The sequence below is a fragment of the Anoplophora glabripennis genome, unplaced genomic scaffold (assembly GCF_000390285.2).
Source record: "Anoplophora glabripennis isolate ALB-LARVAE unplaced genomic scaffold, Agla_2.0 scaffold63, whole genome shotgun sequence".
Classification (NCBI taxonomy): Eukaryota; Metazoa; Arthropoda; class Insecta; order Coleoptera; family Cerambycidae; genus Anoplophora; species Anoplophora glabripennis.
Window position 1 is genome coordinate 812570 of NW_019416222.1, and position 21848 is coordinate 834417.

Here is a 21848-nt window from a genome sequence, read left to right on the forward strand (position 1 = left end):
TAGCGCCTTTAAAACGTTATTTGAGCTCTGACATTAAATTAGTATTGGTCGAATCCTTAGTTCTGTCTCATCTAAATTACTGTGATTATGTTTATGGTCCTTTACTTACAAATGCTGATAAATTTAAACTGCAAAAAATTCAAAATTGGTGCATGCGTTTTGTCACATATATACCCTTTCTTCACCATGTTACTCCCTTTATTAGACAGTTCGGTAAATTAAGACTCAGTGAAAGACGTTATGTTCATTTTTGTGTTTTTGTAAATAAGATACTGTGTAATACAACTCCTGACTATCTTTATGAGAAGTTGGTTTGGCGACATGATGTACATGATCGTCAGCTTCGTAATTTACACGATTTGCAAATAATGCGTCATCGAACTGAATATTTTAGATGTTCATTTACCTATTTAGCAGGTATGATATTAAATAATGTACTGGTGCCTCAAGACTTAACACTCCGTAATGCAGCTCTGATTAAGAAACGCATTCGTGAGTTGGTCATGGAAAACGATAACTCCACGAATGCTGCTGTTTTTTAGTTTTAGCTTTTTAATTTTTGACTTAATATTAGTATTAATATAATATGCGTGTGTGTGCGAGTGTGAGTCTGACTATACTACGTATTTGTATGTGTATTGCACAAGCATGTATGAGTGTTGTGTATGTATATGTAAGTTATACTGTTTTTTTACATTGTTTTAATAACACTTTATAATTTATTTATATTATTGCTTTTAATATGTGTAAGTTACTTGACTTTCTGAGGGGTAGGCTAATTATCAGTTATCTGTGTCTAGTCCTTTTGTGTATAGGTTGTATATTGTCTTATAACTATGCACAATAAATATTTTTTACCTTACCTTACCCTTACTACTAGAGTGGATATGAAAAACCGAATTCGACGAGTTTTTCAAAATATCAACAATGATATTCTGAATAATGTTAACACCACATTTGAACGACATGTAGAGTTATGTCTAAACCAAGACGGCCGTCATTTTGAAGACTTGTTGTAAAATTAAATATTTGATTTATTTTCGTATCTATTTTGTTATTTTATTTCCATTTAATAAATAAACTATGTTGTTATGTTCTATTAAGATTTTTTTATACACAAATATGTAGTATAATTAAATTATTTTATAGTATAGACAAGTTGACACAATGTGACAGTTTTTTCCAAAGCCATCTCGTGTGACCGAAAATAATAAAAATTAAGTATTTTCAGAAATGTTAAAAACTAACGATTTTAGGTATAGAACATGCTTAATAAAAGTTGAAGTGGAGTGATACGCGAATAAAATAAAACAATAAAATATAGGGTGTTCAATTTGAAAAAATTTAGAAAATCAAGTTTGAACTTTATAAAAATTATCGTCTTATAAAAAAAGGCCCTGTATAAAATATCGATATTAGCTAATATAGGAGCCTTTTTATAACATTTATCTATAACTCTGTCAAATATTTTTGCTCCAAGTGTTAGTAGTTGAAAGTTAATACAACTTCTTCGAGGTCATGTTTTTTCCAAAATTCTAAGAATTTTCTACATAACTTGGCAACCCCGCAATAAAATGATAAACTGTCTATATTGCCATATATAGAATTTTCTCAGAAATCCAACTGTTTAAAAATATACAGGGTGTTCCATTTAAAAAATGTAATGTTTGGAGTGTCCCGTTTTTACTCATCGCCCTTATGTTTGGAATTAATTTTTTAGTTTAGGTTTCTTGATTTTGTACAACTTTTATATAAACTTTTTTTCTGTATTATAAGTAACAAGGGAGTTAGTGTACTTTCTCACATTAATGGCCCACCCTGTATATAGGTATTGTGCAATATATTAGGTCCACCAGAATGATGCAGCTTAGCATTTTTAGAAATACAACAAACAAAATAGAATAACTACAAATTTTATTGAAAATTAAAGTCAATTAGTCCATTATGATGGGTGTTAATGTTGTAGATGTAGATACCGTACAGGCTGAAAACATTTTTTAATGGTAGTTAGGAATGCGTAAATAATAGGTATTTTCAATAATCAAAATCGTCGAGACTGGAAAACGGCTTTTAAATTTAATAATAATTAAAACTACTAAAACTTATTGAGGACCTCTGGAATCGTCCCAGAGTTACATACTACATAAAAAAAGGTGAATATTTGAGATCACAAATGGCGTGTCGTATGCTTCTTTATACAGTAATAGAAAATCGCTACAGAGCTATCGGTGGAGCGGTTCCAAAAATGTTTAACTCGTGTCAATGCGGTACATCCGAAAATATTAAAAAATTATACTATTTACAAAAAATATTTCTGCCAATAGAGTATTTTATTTTTATACTGATCTTTTATTTTACATTGCCATGGAGACTTAAAAACAGATACGATTATTTTTCCCCTTCTTGGGAAATACGATTTATTTACTGATTAAAACGCCAGCTTGTTTCTGGGCGAGTTCGTGAACATCATCCCACTTAACCCGCAGTCTTTAAAAAGGTCTTCCATTAGAGGAGGACCACCGCAGGCATCATCCGGCATAAACAAAAGTAAATAATCCGCCCTGTTTGTCAGTCGGTTTGCATATTTCCGCTCCGCACACAAAAACCACGAGTGCCACTCCGATGTAGACAGATTAGAACTAAAACGCATCCTTCTTCATTTGTTGAAGGAATCGTATTATTTTTCACGGCAGCCGGGATTCTTTTGGTCGTCCGTAATATCTCTCTGAAAGAACATCCTGCCCTTACATCAAGTCGTTGGTGAGGGTTCGCAGCGATCATATTATTTTCCATGTGAAACTAAATTACAGGTACAGGATGAGCAAGAAAAACTAAACAATTCCTTAAAACCCCGTATTTACGTAATACACCACTGTAACACCTAGTAAACAACTAGTAATAAATAATTATCCTAAATAAAAACTAAAAATTAAATATCCTGTATTCCTACTGTCCTATTGTCACTGTTAGCAAAGACTAGACACTTAAAAAAAGAGCTGCTATAAAGAGATCCTTTTGTTTCTACATTTTACTTGGGATTATTTCATCATCTCCTCATGTACAAATATTATCAGAGTGTTGCGTTGTTTTTGGTTTTGTTTCTGTAATTACTTTTTTATTTAGATTAACTGTAAATTGTTTAATACAAACCTTTCTTTTATTTACCTCGTATATTAATTTTTTATCCCTAGCTAGCTGTCACTCAGATGTTTGTTTTAATTTGAATCTCAGGAGTCGGTTCTGTATCATTCATACATAACTTGTTCAACGCAGAACGCCAGAAAATAGAATTTTTAAATTTTATACAATATTTATTTAAATTAGTTAATTGGATTATAAGAAAACAAAATTTAACTGGTTGGCTTTAGATCAGAAATGGCTTCTTATAAATTAAATTTTTATGTTGAACAATAATAAAGAATATTTTTATTTTTCTTTATCTTTTCTTATCCTACCACAGTTTGACAATACAAGGACTGGGTTTTTTCCTTTTTTTTACAAAATTTTTCTATATTCGAATTCTTAATTGATATTACCTTAACCACTCGCCCGCGTATTGTGTATTGCATATCTTAAATTATACAAATTTTAAACTAACACGATCTGACGTTTTAAAATTAAAATGGCTGTCCCTTTTTGAACTTGTTGTGAGCTCATTCAATTTTGGAGTTTTTAAAGCTAGATTTTGGATTGCTAGTATTTAAATTTGTTCAGGTAAGTCCTGTTATTTTAATTTATCCTTTTTCTAAGGTATACTGTATTAATACTGTACTATTTGTAGGTTATAGCTATGAATTAATACTCTAGTGCACTTAATTTTTCTATTTTTAGGTACCTGTTGGTTACTGCGTGCTTCTTTCCTTGTTGGAAGCGCTGACGATGTATTTTGTACCATTTATGGCCCACTGGAATACCTCTCTGGATACTGCCTTATAGTGGTTACAAAATTTTTCTTCACTGGCCAATTTTCTTTATGTGGATTTTGAAGACAAACGATTTTCGATATGTTTAATTTACTTCCTGACTGTTTTTCTTGAATTTTATTTAATTTTTGTTGGAGTTACTTCTCCTTTCTAGCTTTTTACCAAAAACCAAGCCGTCACTAATAAATAAACATTTGTTTTTCTCCTTCTCGAAATTTCTAGAGTTTATTTTTCCTTAAGGTCTCTTCACATAAATTCCAGTCTTTGGACGTCCCTTTTTCACAACACTTTCACTGCACTTCTTATACCTAATACATTTGTTACAATGTCCTTTTATTTTTAACATATACATCTATTACTTATTATTAAAGATTCCTTATTTTATGTTTTTTTTTCTAGGTCATCTTCTGGTACTTGTAAAGCCAACTTTAGTTTTGACATGTGATAAAATTTATAATTTAATTTGACATGTGATAATAAATTTTCATATTCAGTTCATTTAAGATATCTTCTCTACAGTTACTCGTTTACCCAATTTATGCTTATCAAATTCATCTATGGATATTGGGCTTTCTTTTGATATATGTCACACTGGGTTTAAATTCTGTTTTCTCATTGTACTGGGTGTTAACAAGTGTCGATGTGATGCATTCTTTTGAAAAATTATTTTATACTTGTGAATTAAATTAAAATTATTAATTTTTATACTGTGTGATATTCTTAAATTGATACTTATGTTTATTCTTTATTTTAACAATTTTATACTACTTTATTGTTTGCTATATTGATAATTAATTTTTATTTTTGATCTAAAGTTCGGTCAGGTAATATTTCAATTGTGATACTTTGTGTGCATTTCCAATTCGTTGCAAAGTTAAAAGTTTGATCATTCATCAGACATAGACCGTTTCGAACGATATGTCATAGGTGAAACTAACGAAACAAAGTATGTCATATCTTAATATTAAAAAGTTCAATCAATAAGTATTAAAAAAATCAGTATTCAAAAAGTTTAATTCGCTAGGGCGATACTAGACATGTTTTGCATAATATCTACAAAATAGTATATCGCTCCCGCCAGTAAGTAAAAAACAAAGCTTTGTTCCAGTAGATATTGAGTTGCATTGACAAACTTTGTAGGTTATATCTCACTCCCACACTAAAACATTTCGGTAGATATCCAAATAGTTAAATTGTTGGTATCTGTGGTTATTTTGTTGAGGAATGATTTTTAGTCGTTTAGAGGTGAAATTCCGTACTGAATAGAGCTGTAACCACAATATTATCAACACAAAGATGATATTTGATCAACATAATAACTGAAATGTGCTCTTCTTCAATTACAAATATAGTAGCTAAAGTAGTATTAGCTAAATATATTTTGTTAGTATACGTTACTTTTAACTATTAGTTTTAAGGGTTTTTATACTTTATTGTCAAATAGGTGATTTTCAAATTAGTATACAGGGTGATTCAGAACTTATCCAAAAAAATTATGGAAGTACAGGGGACCCTTACAAATACAATTTTGTAAAAAAAAATCAAAAATGGCAGTTCGAAAATGATTTAAAAATACACTTCTGCACGGCACTGGAAACTGGTCCACTGTAAAACCTGACGCAGACAATGTGACCGGCATGGCGGTGTGATAAAACCGGACAAAACTTTCGCAAGGAAAGAAATGTAAATAGAATTTTATCGCACCTATTTTATATCGGCAAATTCAACTGCTTTTGCCCTTATTAATTAATAAAATTAATTTGTGTTTTTAAATAATAAAATCATTTGACATACCTGATGTTACAACAATTGTTCAAAATTTTATCCACCAACGTGTAACACATTTGGGTCCATTGTACTCAGTTTCTACGAACTAACACAAATGTTGTCTTGCTTCACCATAACACAAATGCTTCACCATAAATTAAAACGATATCCATCAACTCCGAGTTGCTATACCTACACGCAAACCATGTTGCTAACTACCCATTTTTGACACTAACTACTAAAAACCTTTTGTAAACACCACTATCGCAACGACCATTGCAAAATCTGAATTCAGTATTCGGAGTCGCTGAGGCCACGTGGCGAATGATGCTAAAGACTACAGTTGTCCAGCTATGTAGTGGTTGAATGTACTATAACTTCAATATTTTTTTTTCTCGGAAAATATAAAAATTTTACAAAAATTTTTTTACAATATTGATTCCATTTCTCATGCTGCATCTATTCCCAAATTTTTTTGGATAAGTTGTGAATCACCCTGTATATGAGCTGGGTGTATATGGACTATGCGTATTTTCTGCATCATAACCCATCAGAATCATAAATCATCCTTTTGTAAGTTTACATAAAATTTCATTTAATTTTTTTTTGGCTCAAACTCTTGAAAGATTAGTACTTGTAGAAACAGTGAAGCTTAATTAGATTAAAACAAGTTTAAATATTGAACTGTCTTTAACAGTAGAAAATTAAAATCCGTTTTAGTGACACACAAGTATGTATATCTCTTTTACAACAAATAAAGTAGCATTTTGAAAAACACTTACAACACTTTACAAAATCTGTACCAACAGAGAAAAATACCAAAAAATTGAAGACTCGTTAATCCTTAGCAACCTTTTAGGCATAATTTTAGAAAAATCATATATTAGTATTTAGCTATTCCAAAAATTCCAGTATTACATTAAAAAGTTATAGAATTTCCGCTATAATAATAAACAGAAAAGACCCGCAATCTTTTAAGGAAGGATTTGGTACGGAGGCATATTCGACTAAATCTTTTATTTTGATCTGACCAAACTGTGGTTAAATCGTTTACATCTAACTTTAGCTCACCTTGTATATTTATACCGGGTGTCCCGAAATTAGGAAGCAATATTTCTACAGGGTACGTGTTGAAAAAGATTACTTTTTCTTCCCAAAAATTCTCCTGAGGCAGTTATAACACCAAAAGGGCCCACTCTGATGATTTTTTCTAAATAACTTCGAAACCAAGTTAAGATAAATTTATGAAATTTGGTAACTCTCTTAACTCTTACGTGCGCAATCCGCACTAAAACGAAATTAACAAATTTTCATCACATACGTTGTAACACTGGAGTGGAGGGGGGTAAAATTTACGATAACTTTTTATGCTAAGACTATTTTGACTTTTGACATAAAAGTATGGAATTTCAGAGTTTTTTAGTAAAAAAAGGTACTCTTGGTTCATATTGGTAGAATGTTCCATTTTTGTGTAAAATCCGTTTAAAAATAATATGACTTGTGTTTATCACCGGAAATCGAACCTGTTGATATGTTCTAATGTAGCAGGTTGTGAAAAACAAAAATGCGTTTAGCCTAATTTGTATTGACAGTTCAGTTATTTACTTTATGCGAATTGTTATCACTCGAAAATGCATCGAGATAGAACGTAATTAGAAATATTTCCCCCTAATTTCGGGACACCCTGTATAGAGCGATTAAATCAGGGTATTTGTAAAATTGTTTAAAATAGTTCTTCCATATGCATAAGCTCTTACGCCGACACAATTGTGTAATGAGCTTGGTTTTTGCAAAGGACTTTTGTTCAAATCAATAAGTTTGATAGACCAATTTGACATAATTTTAATATTTATATTAACATTTGGTAGTATTTTCATATAATGACAGGCAGTCTAATTTAAAAAGTACAAAGTAATTTTACAAGTTACATATTTCAAATTTGGCCACCTTCTGTGAAATATCGACAGTATCTACATTTGTAACAGATAATGTATTTTAACTTATTTTTTTAAATGTTTTTAGACATATTTTTTAGTAATGACTAAATATATATAATTATAAAGAAGTGATGTTGCCACTGTCACGGGTTCGATCCCTCCAGTAGGACGACAGCTATATTCATAGAGAGTACCTTCTGTATGGGAATGGTAGGATGGAAGAAGTAGTCAGCATTTTTTGATCATCCCTCTAATAAATGAGGTTTTTAAATTTTCTCTCATTCTTGCACATGTTATTATTTTAGAGTGATATGCAACTATTGAGGGAAAAAATGTTATAAGTAATCTTGAACTTTTTTTCTATTTATTATTATTCCTTAATGTATTGAGGAATGATGTTAGGATAGGATTTTTTTGAATTAGCTTAATACCTCAATAAAGAGTAAAAACATGCGAGAGCTAATAAGTTTTGTATTCATGAAACAATATTTTTGAAAATACGAGATACGGATAAATAGTTAGTTTACATCTAACGTTATTTACGTGAACGAACATTAAATATTTCAAAGTGCAGTTAATCCAACAAACAAGTCGTTTCGTTATCTCGACCTGAAACAGTGGGTACTAAAACTCATGTGATCTCATCCGTGTTCAATGCATCATTAAATTTCTTTCAAATTAACCACCTGATAAGATAAGGTGAAATCATTTTCCGTTGAAAATCGTTATTGCTCTGGAAAAATTTAGTGTCCCTACGTGATTTGCGCTAACGCGTTTTCGCGAATCGTATTCATTAATAGCATACAAATCACGATAATAAAATGCTCACTATTACGGCCAGTTTATTACCTCATTCAAAAATGAACAGAACAATGGTATGTTTTTAGCAATTAGGGCTTATCGCTTACATTCCGTTTGGCGTTTTCTTGTAAACAAGAAGTTCGAGTTGATGGATACACCTTTCATATTAAATTATTTATTTCTAGTCTTATTGGGATAGATTTGTTTTATGAAGAAAGTGTGATAAAAATGGACAAAAACTTTCGCAAGGAAAGAAATATATAATTGATTTGTGGTTTTACTTAATAAAATAATTTGTATAATGTTACAACAATTAACTGTTCAAAATTTTGTCCATCGACGTGTAAACACATTTGGACCCGTCTTACACAGTTTCTACGAACTAACACAAAAAATGTTGTCGTACTTCACCATAACACAAATGTTTTCTTGATTCACGATAAATTAAAACGATATTCATCAACTCCGAGTTGCTATACAGGCAAGCCATTTTTGGCACTAACTACTAAAAAACTAATGTAAACATTATCTCAACGATGATTGTAAACTCGGATTTCAGCATTCCGAGTCACTGAGGCCACGTGGCTCTCCACGTGTATTACGAATGACGCTACGACTACAATTGTCCAGCTATGTAATGGTTGAAAGTACTACAACTTCTATAATTTTTTTTCTAGGAAACTATAAGGATTTTACAAAAAAATTTTTACGATATTGACCCATCTCATGCCGCATCTGTTCTCATTTTTTTTTTTAATAAGTTGTGAATCACCCTGTATACTTATCTTAAAAATTATATCTATTCTATAAAAAGGGCAGAGTAAACAAAAATTTAAATAAAAATTTTGAAAACGATAAAAAATTATTAATGTTTAAAAAAACTATTATAAAACAATTGAAATACATTCTAATATGAATTTATTTTCAATTACTGACATTATTCAGAATCCGATTAATCTGATGTTAAATGATTATCCTCAAATTCTGAAGAATCGTCATTATTAATAAATCCTGATGGTGTTAAATAACCATCTAAGAACCAACCGCATTTTTCAGGGCGTAGTTTTGCACAGGATCAGTTGCATTTAGACACATGGAATTGATATAAATAGTAAGCAAAATATTTTGTTTCAGTGATATCCGGCGCGATGGTATAGTGTTGAAGTCAAAATATTTTATTTTTTAAACTGTTCACTATCTTCTTTTGCAAAATAATTTTGTCGCACATCCAATTTTTAAATTTCAAGGCCTCGCAACCGTGATTCATTAACGATTTTTTTTGCAAGGAACCTTATACCACCATGGTCGCAATAAAATAATCTTTATATTACTATATATTTCAATGAGAAAGCAGATGAGTACAAATTGCTAGCACCTCACCTGTTTATATCTAGCAAATGCATAATAGAAAACAGTAAAAAGTAAGCGACCTAACTTTTGCATGTTCCTTATACTTTGTACTTTCGATTAGTGTTAACTTCGTTTGGTAAGCACGTGAGTGACATTGAAAAAAAAAATTACAATATTTTTATTTTTAATTAAGGGTAGCTTTGAATATATTTCATTAAACAACCCATTTGTGATATATTTCTTAACATATTATGTTTGATAAAAAATACTTTTCATTGGGTAAGCAGATAGGTGAAGGCCGATTCTAGTTCGGATCTTAGACTGTTATATCTATGATTTCAACAGATCAGTAGGTATTTATTTCTATATATAAATGAGACAGATAACTTCTATTTTTTATTTGTATTTTTAAAAATTATTTGCATTTTCGTTTTTGAAATTATTTGAGTCCGATGAAAATAAACTTTCTAGCGTTTCAACTAATCAATTCTGTAAGGAAAATATAATCATTTTAAATTAAAATAAGAATAACAACAATGAACACGAATTATACAGCCACTCACAACATAAATATGTTGATATTGACGCAAATATTTTATTGTGAGTGAACTTCATTTGTCTAAATAAGCTGAGAACCAAATGAGCATACACTATACCGAGTGATTCAGTTTGATATTCGCGGCCTCGCATCTCTTTTATTTTAACAAATGGCACACTATAAATTTAAATTTTTTTATCAATTCTGGAAGATATTTTTTTCCTGCGTTTAGCTATAAGGAAGTCTATATTTTCATTAGAAATATTGCTAGAAAAACAGCAAAAAAATGAACCCTACTATCAGTAGCTTTATTCTGAAAATTGGCTAGCTGCGGAAATAGCTGAATTTTGAATTTTGACGTTTCTAAATAAGGGTTTGTCAAAATAATTGACATTTTGTACAACATGAATACTTACAGTAACCAAGAAAAACTAGATATGATTTTAATTTATGGAGAGGGCCGAATGAACGCTAAAGAAGCCAGGCATTTATACCAACATCGTTTCCGCAGAGACAACTTCCATCAGATAAAATTTTCAGGAAGTTAGCCAGGAATTTGGCGGCCGATGGAAGTTTTCAAAAGAAAAGAAGAGTTTTTAAACCCAGAAGAGCAAGAGATGAAGAACATTCGACAAACATGTTAAATGGCCTGCTATATCTCCAGATTTCACTCCTATAGATTTCCTTTTTGACCTTGAACGACCTTAAAAACAGAATAAGAGTAGAATGTCGGATATTAAATGAAGAAACACTAGAAAGTGTTTGTAGAGAGGGAATGATAAACAGAGCTGTTTTTGGAAGCAAATGGAGGTCATTTTGAACAATTGAAATAAGTATTGTTTTAAATTAATAATTTACATTATCGATATATGTATATTTACAACACCTCAGATGGAACTTTTCTAACAGACAGGCAAACTACATAGTATTTTCAAGAAAAAAATCTAAGCGTTAGTATTTTGTAATATTGGGTGTATATTTTCTTTTTGCGACGTATTCTTACCTTTTTGTGGTTTTACTACCTATATTTGATGTAAATATAATAATAAAAATGTGAATTTTATAACCTGATTTGGCTCGACCAATCAGATTAATCACGTGATCACATAATAAGACTTTGTAAAAATTATATAAATATCTCGAAATAGGTATTCATTTAGAGTTTTCGAAGAATGTGGGAAACGTCAATAATAACAATATTGAACTTTGCCTAACATTTATACGTAGGCATTCAGGTTGTAGCTTACTATTTAGGACATATTTTATTTATTGTTTTACTTCCAGTATATTAAGTATATACTTTGTCCCCTAAATAAGTAGGAGGTCTTTTACAGATACTTCTTTAAAAGTATTTTTAATCTTTACTAACCTCGTTATTTCAAATTATTATTTTAATAAAAGTGTTTAATTCATTGGTTTAAATAAATATCTGTATTATTTATCTATAGGTTATTCAGAAATTTATAATTTACTCTACATTTTGGGAAAATTACACACAAAGTGTAGAATTACAAGCTTACTGTATACTGTATGATTGGCCTATCAAACGTTACAATTAAAGTTTAAAGGAAAATTAATCCAAATATATAATTTCTTAAATGTGAACCAGCTGGTTATAAAAGTTAAATTTTTATATAGTTTAAAACTATTATCAGTTCAATAGTAAAATATATTATTTAAAAATTATTCCAATCACGTGACCAAGTTGTGTTCTCCCAGTCGTATCTTCGCCATCATGGCGACTATGTATGCAAGGTGCCTGTAGTGTATTGTGTAGTTCAGTAGGCTAGTAATGGACCTCGGTATGGACTACGAGTATATCAAAAGGTAGTGTTTCTTGTTGTTCTTAGATCATATTCATAATATAACATGTGCATATAGTTACAGAGTGCTGTGTGCTGTGTTCCGTTTACTCATCATTAAAATGGATGCAGAAACTGTGGAAGTTAGGGTCAAACAAGTAATAATCGTCAAAAAGTCAGTTTTAAATAAGGACATAGTGTTGCTGTTGTAGTTTCATAAATTTATAATAAAACCCAATTTAACAATCCGCCAATTATTTTTAATCATTAAACTGTCAACAAGTAGTTTTGATCGATATATGCATGTATGTAATAAGTTCGGAAAATACAAATCTTAAAATTAATTTTTAGCAAAAATGAAATGTTCGAATAAAAGTATCGTATATACTCGTATGTGCTTCTCTATTAGTAGATCTCAACACTATGTACCATTTCAAAAATTATAAACTTAGTTAGGTAAGTTATCTAATTATCAGTTTAATTAAATTTGAGAAAGTACATAATTTTGAGACAAATCAAGAAAGAAATACGTCCAATTTTAGCGAAAAAAACAATTCACTTTTTATAAACCATTCATTTATTAATATTAAAATAACCTATTTTCACTGAAAAACTGTTAGGTAGTTCACATTAATCTAAGATATATTTCTAATAATCTTATGTCATCTACATCTTAAAATATGTAGATTAATAATAAAGAGGCGAAATGTGATATTACACTAGAAATAAATTAACATTCAAATAAGATTTATTACAAAACTATGAACTTATTATTAGTTACTTTTCACAATATATATGCTAGGCAATATCCAAAACTAGGAATAGTTCACGGCAAACGATATTTATTTAGTCCAAATAAATCCTTTTTTCAGTGTATGATGTAATTTTACATTATCCAGTGTGTATTTTTACATAAAATTTTTATCAGTGTGTCAAACAAGAGAAATATTTTATTGAATTAAAAAATAGCCTGCATCAAATATGTATTGAGTAAATTGTATGTATTTAAATTTACAAAATATATTTACTTGACTATACAATTCTTTTTTTTTCCTTGCGTGATTTAAAATTAAGAACTAAAACAATCCAAAGGTGGTTGTGTTTACCAAAATATTATTTTAACAACGAATAAAACTTAAAACGATGTCTATAGTGCAATTTTTCCTTGAATGTCATTTTCAAGTTCCCAAAATATCTGCTATTAATAACACAAGATTTGTCTTAATGTATAAGCAACCGATGACTTTTCCAAATAAAGATTAATGTTAAAACATTTTAGACAAAGTAATTACTACGTATGAATGTACTTTAAATATATATTTGTTTTTCTTCACAGACAGTTGGAGTGAACTAAAAATAGTGCTAACAATATTACTTCACATCTTAAAGAAAATTACTGGACAGAAGCTTAATAAATATTCAGCTGAAATAGTGGAATAATGATCGTATTTTCCACTCCTGCCATGCCTATACAATTTTCCTGAAACCACGCCTCCAGGATAATGTGCGCGCAATTGTGACTCGTCTTCACCGCAGTTATCTCTCGAACATAGGCAGGAACAAATGGGAGTGTCTTCGCTACCCATCCGCAGGCCTATAAGATCACTCCTGCTGCAGGCACAGCAGGATTTGCGCCGTATCAAGAATAGATGATTTCTAGAAAATATTGCGCTTTAGCTTTAACGAGTTAAAAACAGACGTATCAGCGAAATTTCGCCACAGTTTTGAACATTGTTTTAGTATGAAATTTCTTCTTCTGAACAACTAGTTTAATTTACTCCCCGCTGCTTTGTTGGTTTGTTACACCCAAATACTTGTATTATTTTTAATAAATTTCACCACAGTTTTGAATACTCAAATAAAAATTCCTGAAGATGTAATGTATCCAAACATATGCCCGACTTTCTTCTTGTTAGTCAAACAACCGTATTTAATTTACCCGTACAAGTTTACTCTCTGTTTATACAATCGATAACATATGAGGATAACGATTCCAAGACAGACTATTTCAGAACATTGAGGTCATATTCTAATTTTAGATTTTATGATGTGCGCGTCGTTTATAATTTAAGTGATGTATTAGTAAACAAATAAGTGAAATATTGTTATTATTCAAGTAATAGATGCGAGCTGGCGAGCAAGTATAACATTTCGTTGTGACCGAAAGTATGCTGCAGCATAATTAAGTGTATAGACGGCAGACACGTGTAGACATTTTACAAGTCTTGATAAACTTTTTGAAGACATGCATTTAGGTATGTCATTTCCCTGAAAAATGTACCTATATGTCTAAGTCTAATTTGCAGAAGTATCTTAATAGAAATACCAACAACCAAGCTTATTTTAGCTTCAAGGTGTAACTTGGAAATTTGCCAAATATATTTTCGTACCATACGTCTACTTCTTACGAATCATTTGAATATCGTATGAAATAATAATAGTTAATATTTTTCATTCCATAAAATTGTTCCCGTGCCATCTCGTACAGGGTGTAAATAAAATGGTTAACCACATTTTAATGGAGGGTAGATACCATCTCACAACTTAACAAAAAATTCACATAACATTCGAAAATGCTGTCGAGATCATGATGTTAAAAATAAAAAAAATTAAACAAATCCTATTTCTTTTAATCCTATGAAATAAAATTAAACAATATCCTTCGATACCAGAAATCTATGTATGCAAAAGATATCTAAACCAACATACAAAATGTCTAACTACTGATATTACAGGAAATAACTACCCTATGAACTACTGGCATTGAATTATACCAGAATTATACTATTAATAAATAATAATTATCAAAAAAATAGGTAACGATAGAATAGCAAGTGTACATCACTTGAAATTGACGATATATTTCCATTAACTTTAAATGCATCGTATTTCGACAACGAAGCAATCATTAAAGTTTGACAAACATTTTAGTTGCACCCGTATAAATATTGTTTAAGCTATGTTCTATCAATTGAACGTAGGTAGGTATATATTTACTGATAAACCATCACAAAAATTCAAGCTGATAATTTTCTAATACGAAGAAGATTTATTTTAATTATGAATATTAGAGAATACTCTTATATTCTGCTTTTTATTAAAGGGGTCTCCTAATATGACTTCCAGTTTTGCAGTAGCAATAAATTATTTGAATTGTTATTATTGTTAAAAATATTTTTCAATTGCTTCACTAACAATAAAACCATATGAAAATTCAGTAAGCATCTATTTAAATAAGTGCAGGTGTTTATCCTATCTATTTTGATGTTGTGATACATAGGAATGGAAAATAAGATAATTCAATACAGCCAAAGATTTAGATAGGTAAGCAGTTATATCATTGTATTACCTACATATTATAGGTATGCATATATATATATTGGAAAGTGACTGACAGCTGCTGAATTTTTACTAAAATTTATTACTAGCCTTATGTCCGTTAAGATTTTTGTTAACAATTCATTTAATTTTGTGTAGACATTGGACTACACAATAGTATTTAATTGTCTGACCTTTTTAACAATATAAATCTATATTGTAACAATATACATAGGAACTGTTACGAATATTTGGCAATTTAATAATAACTTTTATATTTATTTTACGGATAATCAAATAATATATTCTCCGTCGGTTAATGTGTAGTCGACTTTTTATGAAGGCGCCCTGTCACTTTTTATTATAAAAACATAAAGCGTGTGCCCGTCGTCATTTAAAATTGATCATAAGAAAAAACTCCTACCTTGAGCTGTGACTCTACGCGCAACAGATTTAGATCTCATTGTAGAAACTCAGGAAGTGTCAAGAAAAATCACTGAAATCTCAACCGTCTTCATATCATGAACTAACACATAGTACGACAAAGTCAAGACGGCTATGGACGGAGATAATAAGAATCACGATCGTCTTTTTTCATATACGCTCAGACCAATCAGAGGCCTCTATTCGCTGTCATGTTTTATCACTTCTCCGAGGCGACTGTGCTGTAATTTTTGATTTGGATCGCGGTTAGCGTACGACAGAATAAAAGACTCCTCGGCGCTCTTTTGTTTCTCTCGTTTGTTTCCACCTGGGGAGATAGCTATTCAATCGGCGTAAGTCGTGCGTTTTTCTTTTGTCTGTGCGCAATTATCTGCGCATGGACACGCCTACATTGATGCCACGCCAGTGGTGGGTAGATAAGAGCATCACGGTCGATACTCCGGGATACTCCGGGTATTCTCCCGGATTCCTATCCCCGTTCCAGGTCTGCGGGCTATGTACTCGGCCCACTGGATTGATGCATATGTAATTTGTTTGCTCTAGCCGGCCGTTGTTTGCCTAGCGCCACGCAAACAGATGCTAGCGGTTTGCAGAGTTTATTAATTTACCCCGCTGTCTTGATGGTTCGCTGTTTATTTTATCTGCCGACACGCAAACAACTTTTTTCTGCCCGACGTTTAGAGAAACGTAATTCCAGCTGCTTTAACTGCAGTTTAATTGTGTAATCCGCTTAAAGCGAGATAAAAATGGATAATACGTCGAAAATATCAACCCTGATCTAGATCTGTTACTGTTACTAGTAACCTCATATCTAGTGTTATGTGTGCATTAAAAAATTAGTTGCAAAGCTGCTAATTCTATACAACACCAAAGTATACGAATATAGTTACTGCTTGTAGCAACGTAAAATAGAATTACTAGTTCTAAGGTAAATTAAAATATACAGGGTGGTTCGTTTAAAATTCCATAATACTTACCGTACTAATATAATCCAAATATATCGAAAAAAGTATATATACATAGTGATTCGTAAATGAATCGTTACATACCCCAAAATATGCTATTTTAACACAACTATCTTTATACCTCGTGCCTCGTTTTGTCACTAGATGGCGTTTTAAATTTTTAGTTGTTTCTAGATAACTTTAAAACGAATAAAACTTGTTATGTTGGTATAGATACCACGTTTTAATATAGCAAGTAAAGTATCTAGTTGCATTTACGGAAATGGGAAAAATAAATATTCCCCTATTCTTAAAATACGATGGTTTTTCGGGTTGATGCTATCAATTACAGTGGCTAGTGCGGAATGTCTTAGAGGACATTCATTGTCTGAGATGTAGTTCTGTCCATAGCGGCCTTAGAACCTACAACAAGAACCAAAAACAATCAGTGCTGGCCTAGAGGTTTTAATAGCCAGTTCTCCCCCACAGAGACTAGCCCGAGAACCTAGTACAAAGTACGTGCGTAGCTGGTGGCGACCAGGTATGTACATAGCCTACAACATAACAACCAGAAAAACCATGATACTTTATATATTTAGTTTTTATCAATTCCAGCAATATATAAAATAATTTTATAAACATAATCAGTATTGTTAATGATTTTATTTTTGTGAATAAAAGTTATTATCTACATCAAAATTAGTTTTAGGTCGTAGGTGGTGTTGTGGAAATATTTTTAAATTTAGTTGCTCTGGTTGATATAAAAATAAATAATAATAATAATAATAATATATCTTCAACTATTAACCACCTACAATTGTTTTTATTCCTTTAAAATAACGATAATACTTTAATTTAGAAAAACAGCAAAGCAGTTGCATTAAAAATGAAGTCTGAATCTCAAAATTAACTTGTGTTATTTTAACAATATATTTTTGTATTGCTTTAAAGAATGCTCAGAACTGAATGATTTTTTCACGTGAACCGCTTGTCAAAGTTCCTTTTATCGAAAAATTCTTTGAATTGCTGAAAATGATTTATATGAACTCTATAAGACATAAATACCAGGTGAGATTTGAATTTCCATAATTATTCAAATTTTAATAAAAAAATAGATTAGAGTACAAAATTTTATTTTTTCGATAATTTTCTTAAGTAGGTAAACTTTTTATTGCTGCAGTAAGACATTATTACTTTAATAATTTACAATAAAAAATGTTCGTTGGCATAACAACGAAAATATACGTGTCCCAAAAGTATGGAAATAGCACAATAACTTTCGAAAAATGCATTTTGAGGAAAAATGATTCTGACAAAAATTTAGGATTTTTCCCTGGCTATTCAATGGTGACCCTAGATTTGAGCTTGACCTTGACCTTCAAGGTTATTTCAAAGTCAAGTTAATTTTTTCAAACGGGATGCCCTACTTTTGACCCCGGAAATGAAAAGAGCGGAAAATTTTACGTGCAGATATGTCCTTGACCATTTTCCAAGATGGCGGATCCAAGATGGCGGACGCGATTCCAAATAATTAACCGATTTACGCCAAATTCGATATAGGGGGGTTTTTGGGGTCGCTGACTACGAATCTGAAATCTGTTTTTGAGGAATTTTAGTCCAAGATGGCGGATCCAAGATGGCGAACGCGGTTCCAAAAAATTAATCGATTTACGCCAAATTTGGTATAGGAGGGTTTTTGGGGTCGCTGATTACGAATCTGAAATCTGTTCTTGAGGAATTTTAGTCCAATATGGCGGATCCAAGATGGCGGACGCGATTTAATTGATATAGTGCGGTTTTTGAAGGTGAAGGTCACGGTCAAATCAAGGGTCACCGTTACATAGCCAGGGAAAAATCCTACAACGTTAGTTATGGTCATTTTTTTGCAACCCGTTGTTTTCAAGACAGCGCGCCAAACCATGCGTGACCTTGATTTGACCTTTAATGACCATCAGAGGTCAAATTCGGAAAATGGTCAAGGACATATCTGAACGTAAAATTTTCCGTTCTTTTCATTTCCGGGGTCAAAAGTAGGGCATCCCATTTGAAAAAAATAACTTGACCTTGAAATAACCTTGAAGGTCAAGATCAAGGTCAAATCTAAGGTCACCATTGAATAGCCAGGGAAAAAACCTAAATCTTTTGTCCGAATCATTTTTCCTCAAAATGCATTTTTCGAAAGTTATTGTGCTGTTTCCATACTTTTGGGACACACTGTATATGTATTTTCATCAAATTGTAAAAAATAATCGAAGTTTCAGTTGAACTGCATATTTAGAAACATGTTGGTAGATATCTCCGAACCTACTTAGAACAGCATTGTTCCAAACTTTGCCTCACCCTGTATATTTTAAATTGCGAAATTTTAATTCATATGTACCACTTCCAGCAGTAGTGGAAGTATTTGAAATATGAAATGTATTGTTATGTATTTGCTATTTAAAAAAAGTCAAGTGAATTAGTTTTTTTACACCCAGCGCCTTCGCCATATATTGACAACATTTCAAATTAAGATTCAAATTAATAATTTTTCAGAGTATACTTCCATTTTTTATTTAATTCCGATATCATCATAATAGTTTTACTGCATACCTCGAAAATGTCTTCGATATAAATAAATAATAAAATAAATAAATATCAATCATTCTAAAATTACTTTTGAAAATGAAGAACGGGAGGTAAGAACTACAATTACCTTTCTGTGAATTGATTTTTTTATCGCAAAGTTTACAAATGTTACGTTTTCTTACAAAAGTTCTTATTGGACCTCGTTAGGACGTACTATGTAAGTGCCAAATTTAATCTCTACATTTCTCATAGAGAAGTCCGAAAATGCTTCTTAAATGGGCCCTGACTGCGAGTCTGAGAAAGACTTGTTCTTTTATAAACACAGTTGTACGCTTTTTAATCTTACTGCATCAATTCTGATCTATATCAAAATCATTATATGATTGTCTAGGCATTTCAAAAATTTCATTTATTTATTTCTAGTGTCACTAAAGTTTTGGGAGTACTAAATAAATAGCCTTATCAAAAGTGTACTTTCAACAAATAGCTTCCTAGAAAAGAATTTTCGAACCTATATTTATTAGAACTTTTTTAATGTTACATCTATAACAAATTTGTTAGGCTAATTATAGAACACTTTGTATATTTGAGATATTTCGCTTTGCTTATACCTACAGGACTGTATTATGATCTAAAATGCGTCACTATTGAAATGATCCTATAAATGAATTTCTACTAATTTTATCTCAGAATCAGACATTTATCATTTTTTCTTTTTAATAATTAAATTATTCTATTTTCCAGATTAAATAAAAACTAATAAATACCTAAAAATAAATAGTCATTACAATCGGAACACTTGTTGAGGCGGGACATGCACAGTAACTGAAACAACAGCGAGGCAAGGAGTTGTTTTTCTTATTGAGAGCAATTTGTTTCAAAGTTTCCTTTGTTTCTCGCTCCAATTAAGTCGGGAAGACGCCATTCTGTGCAGGCGAAGCTTGTTATTATGTTAATGCGCCTCGAAGAACTATAATTCCATGGCGTTGTGTTTATCTTGTTCACTAATAGCGCCCTGATTTGTTGCCCTTTGATGGCATAGTTAGTATTGAGCAAGACGGTGCAACTTTTCATTATACTATCGCTGGATATGTACACAAATTAAATAGGTATAGCGTATCCTACAGGGCCTCAAATAACTGCAGAATGGTGCGGTTACATAGGGGTTGAGATTGCTAGTAAGATAATGGATGCTGTAGAGAAGGACCAATATGAGAATTTATTAGAGAAAATCAGCAAGTTCTAGAAATTCTAGGATATTCTATTAATAGCTCTGACATGTTTTTACTGTTTATTAAGTATTAATAAAAAATCCTATCAAATGAAGTCAAACAGCATTCTTCGACACCAGAAGTCTAGGCGTGCAAACACATCCAATCTCACAGACAAGATTATTAACTGCTGTTATTTGTTTGAATTCGCTTACTGCCTTAATAAAGAGTAAAAAGCACTCTAGAACTATTTAATTTATACCTTTCTGGTCTCCTGTAATAACCAAATAACACAAACCACTCCTCAGGATATTAGAAGTATGTACATATGTCCCAAAGGATGTTCAAGGGATTTGTACGATTTGGATTATAGGCTATCCTCAGGACAATCTGAAGGTGTCCGATATTATGGCAAAAACAGTTTATCTTCAGGACATCCAAGGGATGTTTTATGCTACAAATTAGTATATCCTCAGGATATACGTATATTCCAGATTTGGACTATACAAGGTGTTTCATTTCGAGTGAATCAAACTTTAATCACAAATAGAACTCGATAAATAATTCAGAATTGTTTTATAAAGCAAGGATCTAATTCTCACCGTTTTCACTGTACAGGGCCGTATTGGTCGGTTGTTAAAATCATATTATTTACGAGATAGTGTTAACATGTACACATGTGCATAATTTACTGTAAAATTTACTAATTATTGTAGGTCAGCGGCGTAGGAATGGGTAGTAAAGCGGGATTTTCTTTACCCCAACTTCTACGCCAATGACCTAATATTCATTTGGGATGGCAATGATCCAGGGGCAAACACAACTAAAATATCTAGAACTCTCAAGCACTTCCAGTTATACCGGAAGTCGACACCAACTTCGTTATTTTAAATGGGACACGCTATATATTATTGCATTTTCGTATTTTTTTACTACTCTGTCGTATGCAGATTGAAATTTTCTTTTAAGCCATATAAGCATTGTTTTCAGCAAAACTATTCAGACACAACAATAATTTGACAAATGTCATGTTATTTCAATTGTTTTTGGAGTGTTTCTGGTCATGGCCAATTTGACAACAGATCTGATACGAGAAAAACTGCCCAAAAAATAGAAAATTGCAAACATCTCTAACAGTAATAGTGGCAACCCTAACAATGCTTATATGGCTTGAAAGGAAATTTCAGTAAAAAAAATATAGGGTGTTCCATTTAATTTAACAAAGTTATAGCTGTTTGAAGTTAT

General features: G+C 31.2%; 1 protein-coding gene across 2 annotated transcripts in view; it reads right to left on the minus strand.

Annotated features, from left to right (window-relative positions):
• LOC108903722 (MDS1 and EVI1 complex locus protein EVI1-like) overlaps positions 1-16118 on the minus strand; it is a 314040-nt gene extending 297922 nt beyond the window's left edge. For both annotated transcript variants that reach the window (XM_018706006.1, XM_018706005.1), the window contains exon 1: positions 15861-16118. In XM_018706006.1, the coding sequence (XP_018561522.1) occupies positions 15861-15900 (40 nt within the window). In that variant the 5' untranslated portion in view covers positions 15901-16118. The remainder of the gene's footprint in view (positions 1-15860) is intronic.
• Positions 16119-21848: the final 5730 nt, after the last annotated feature.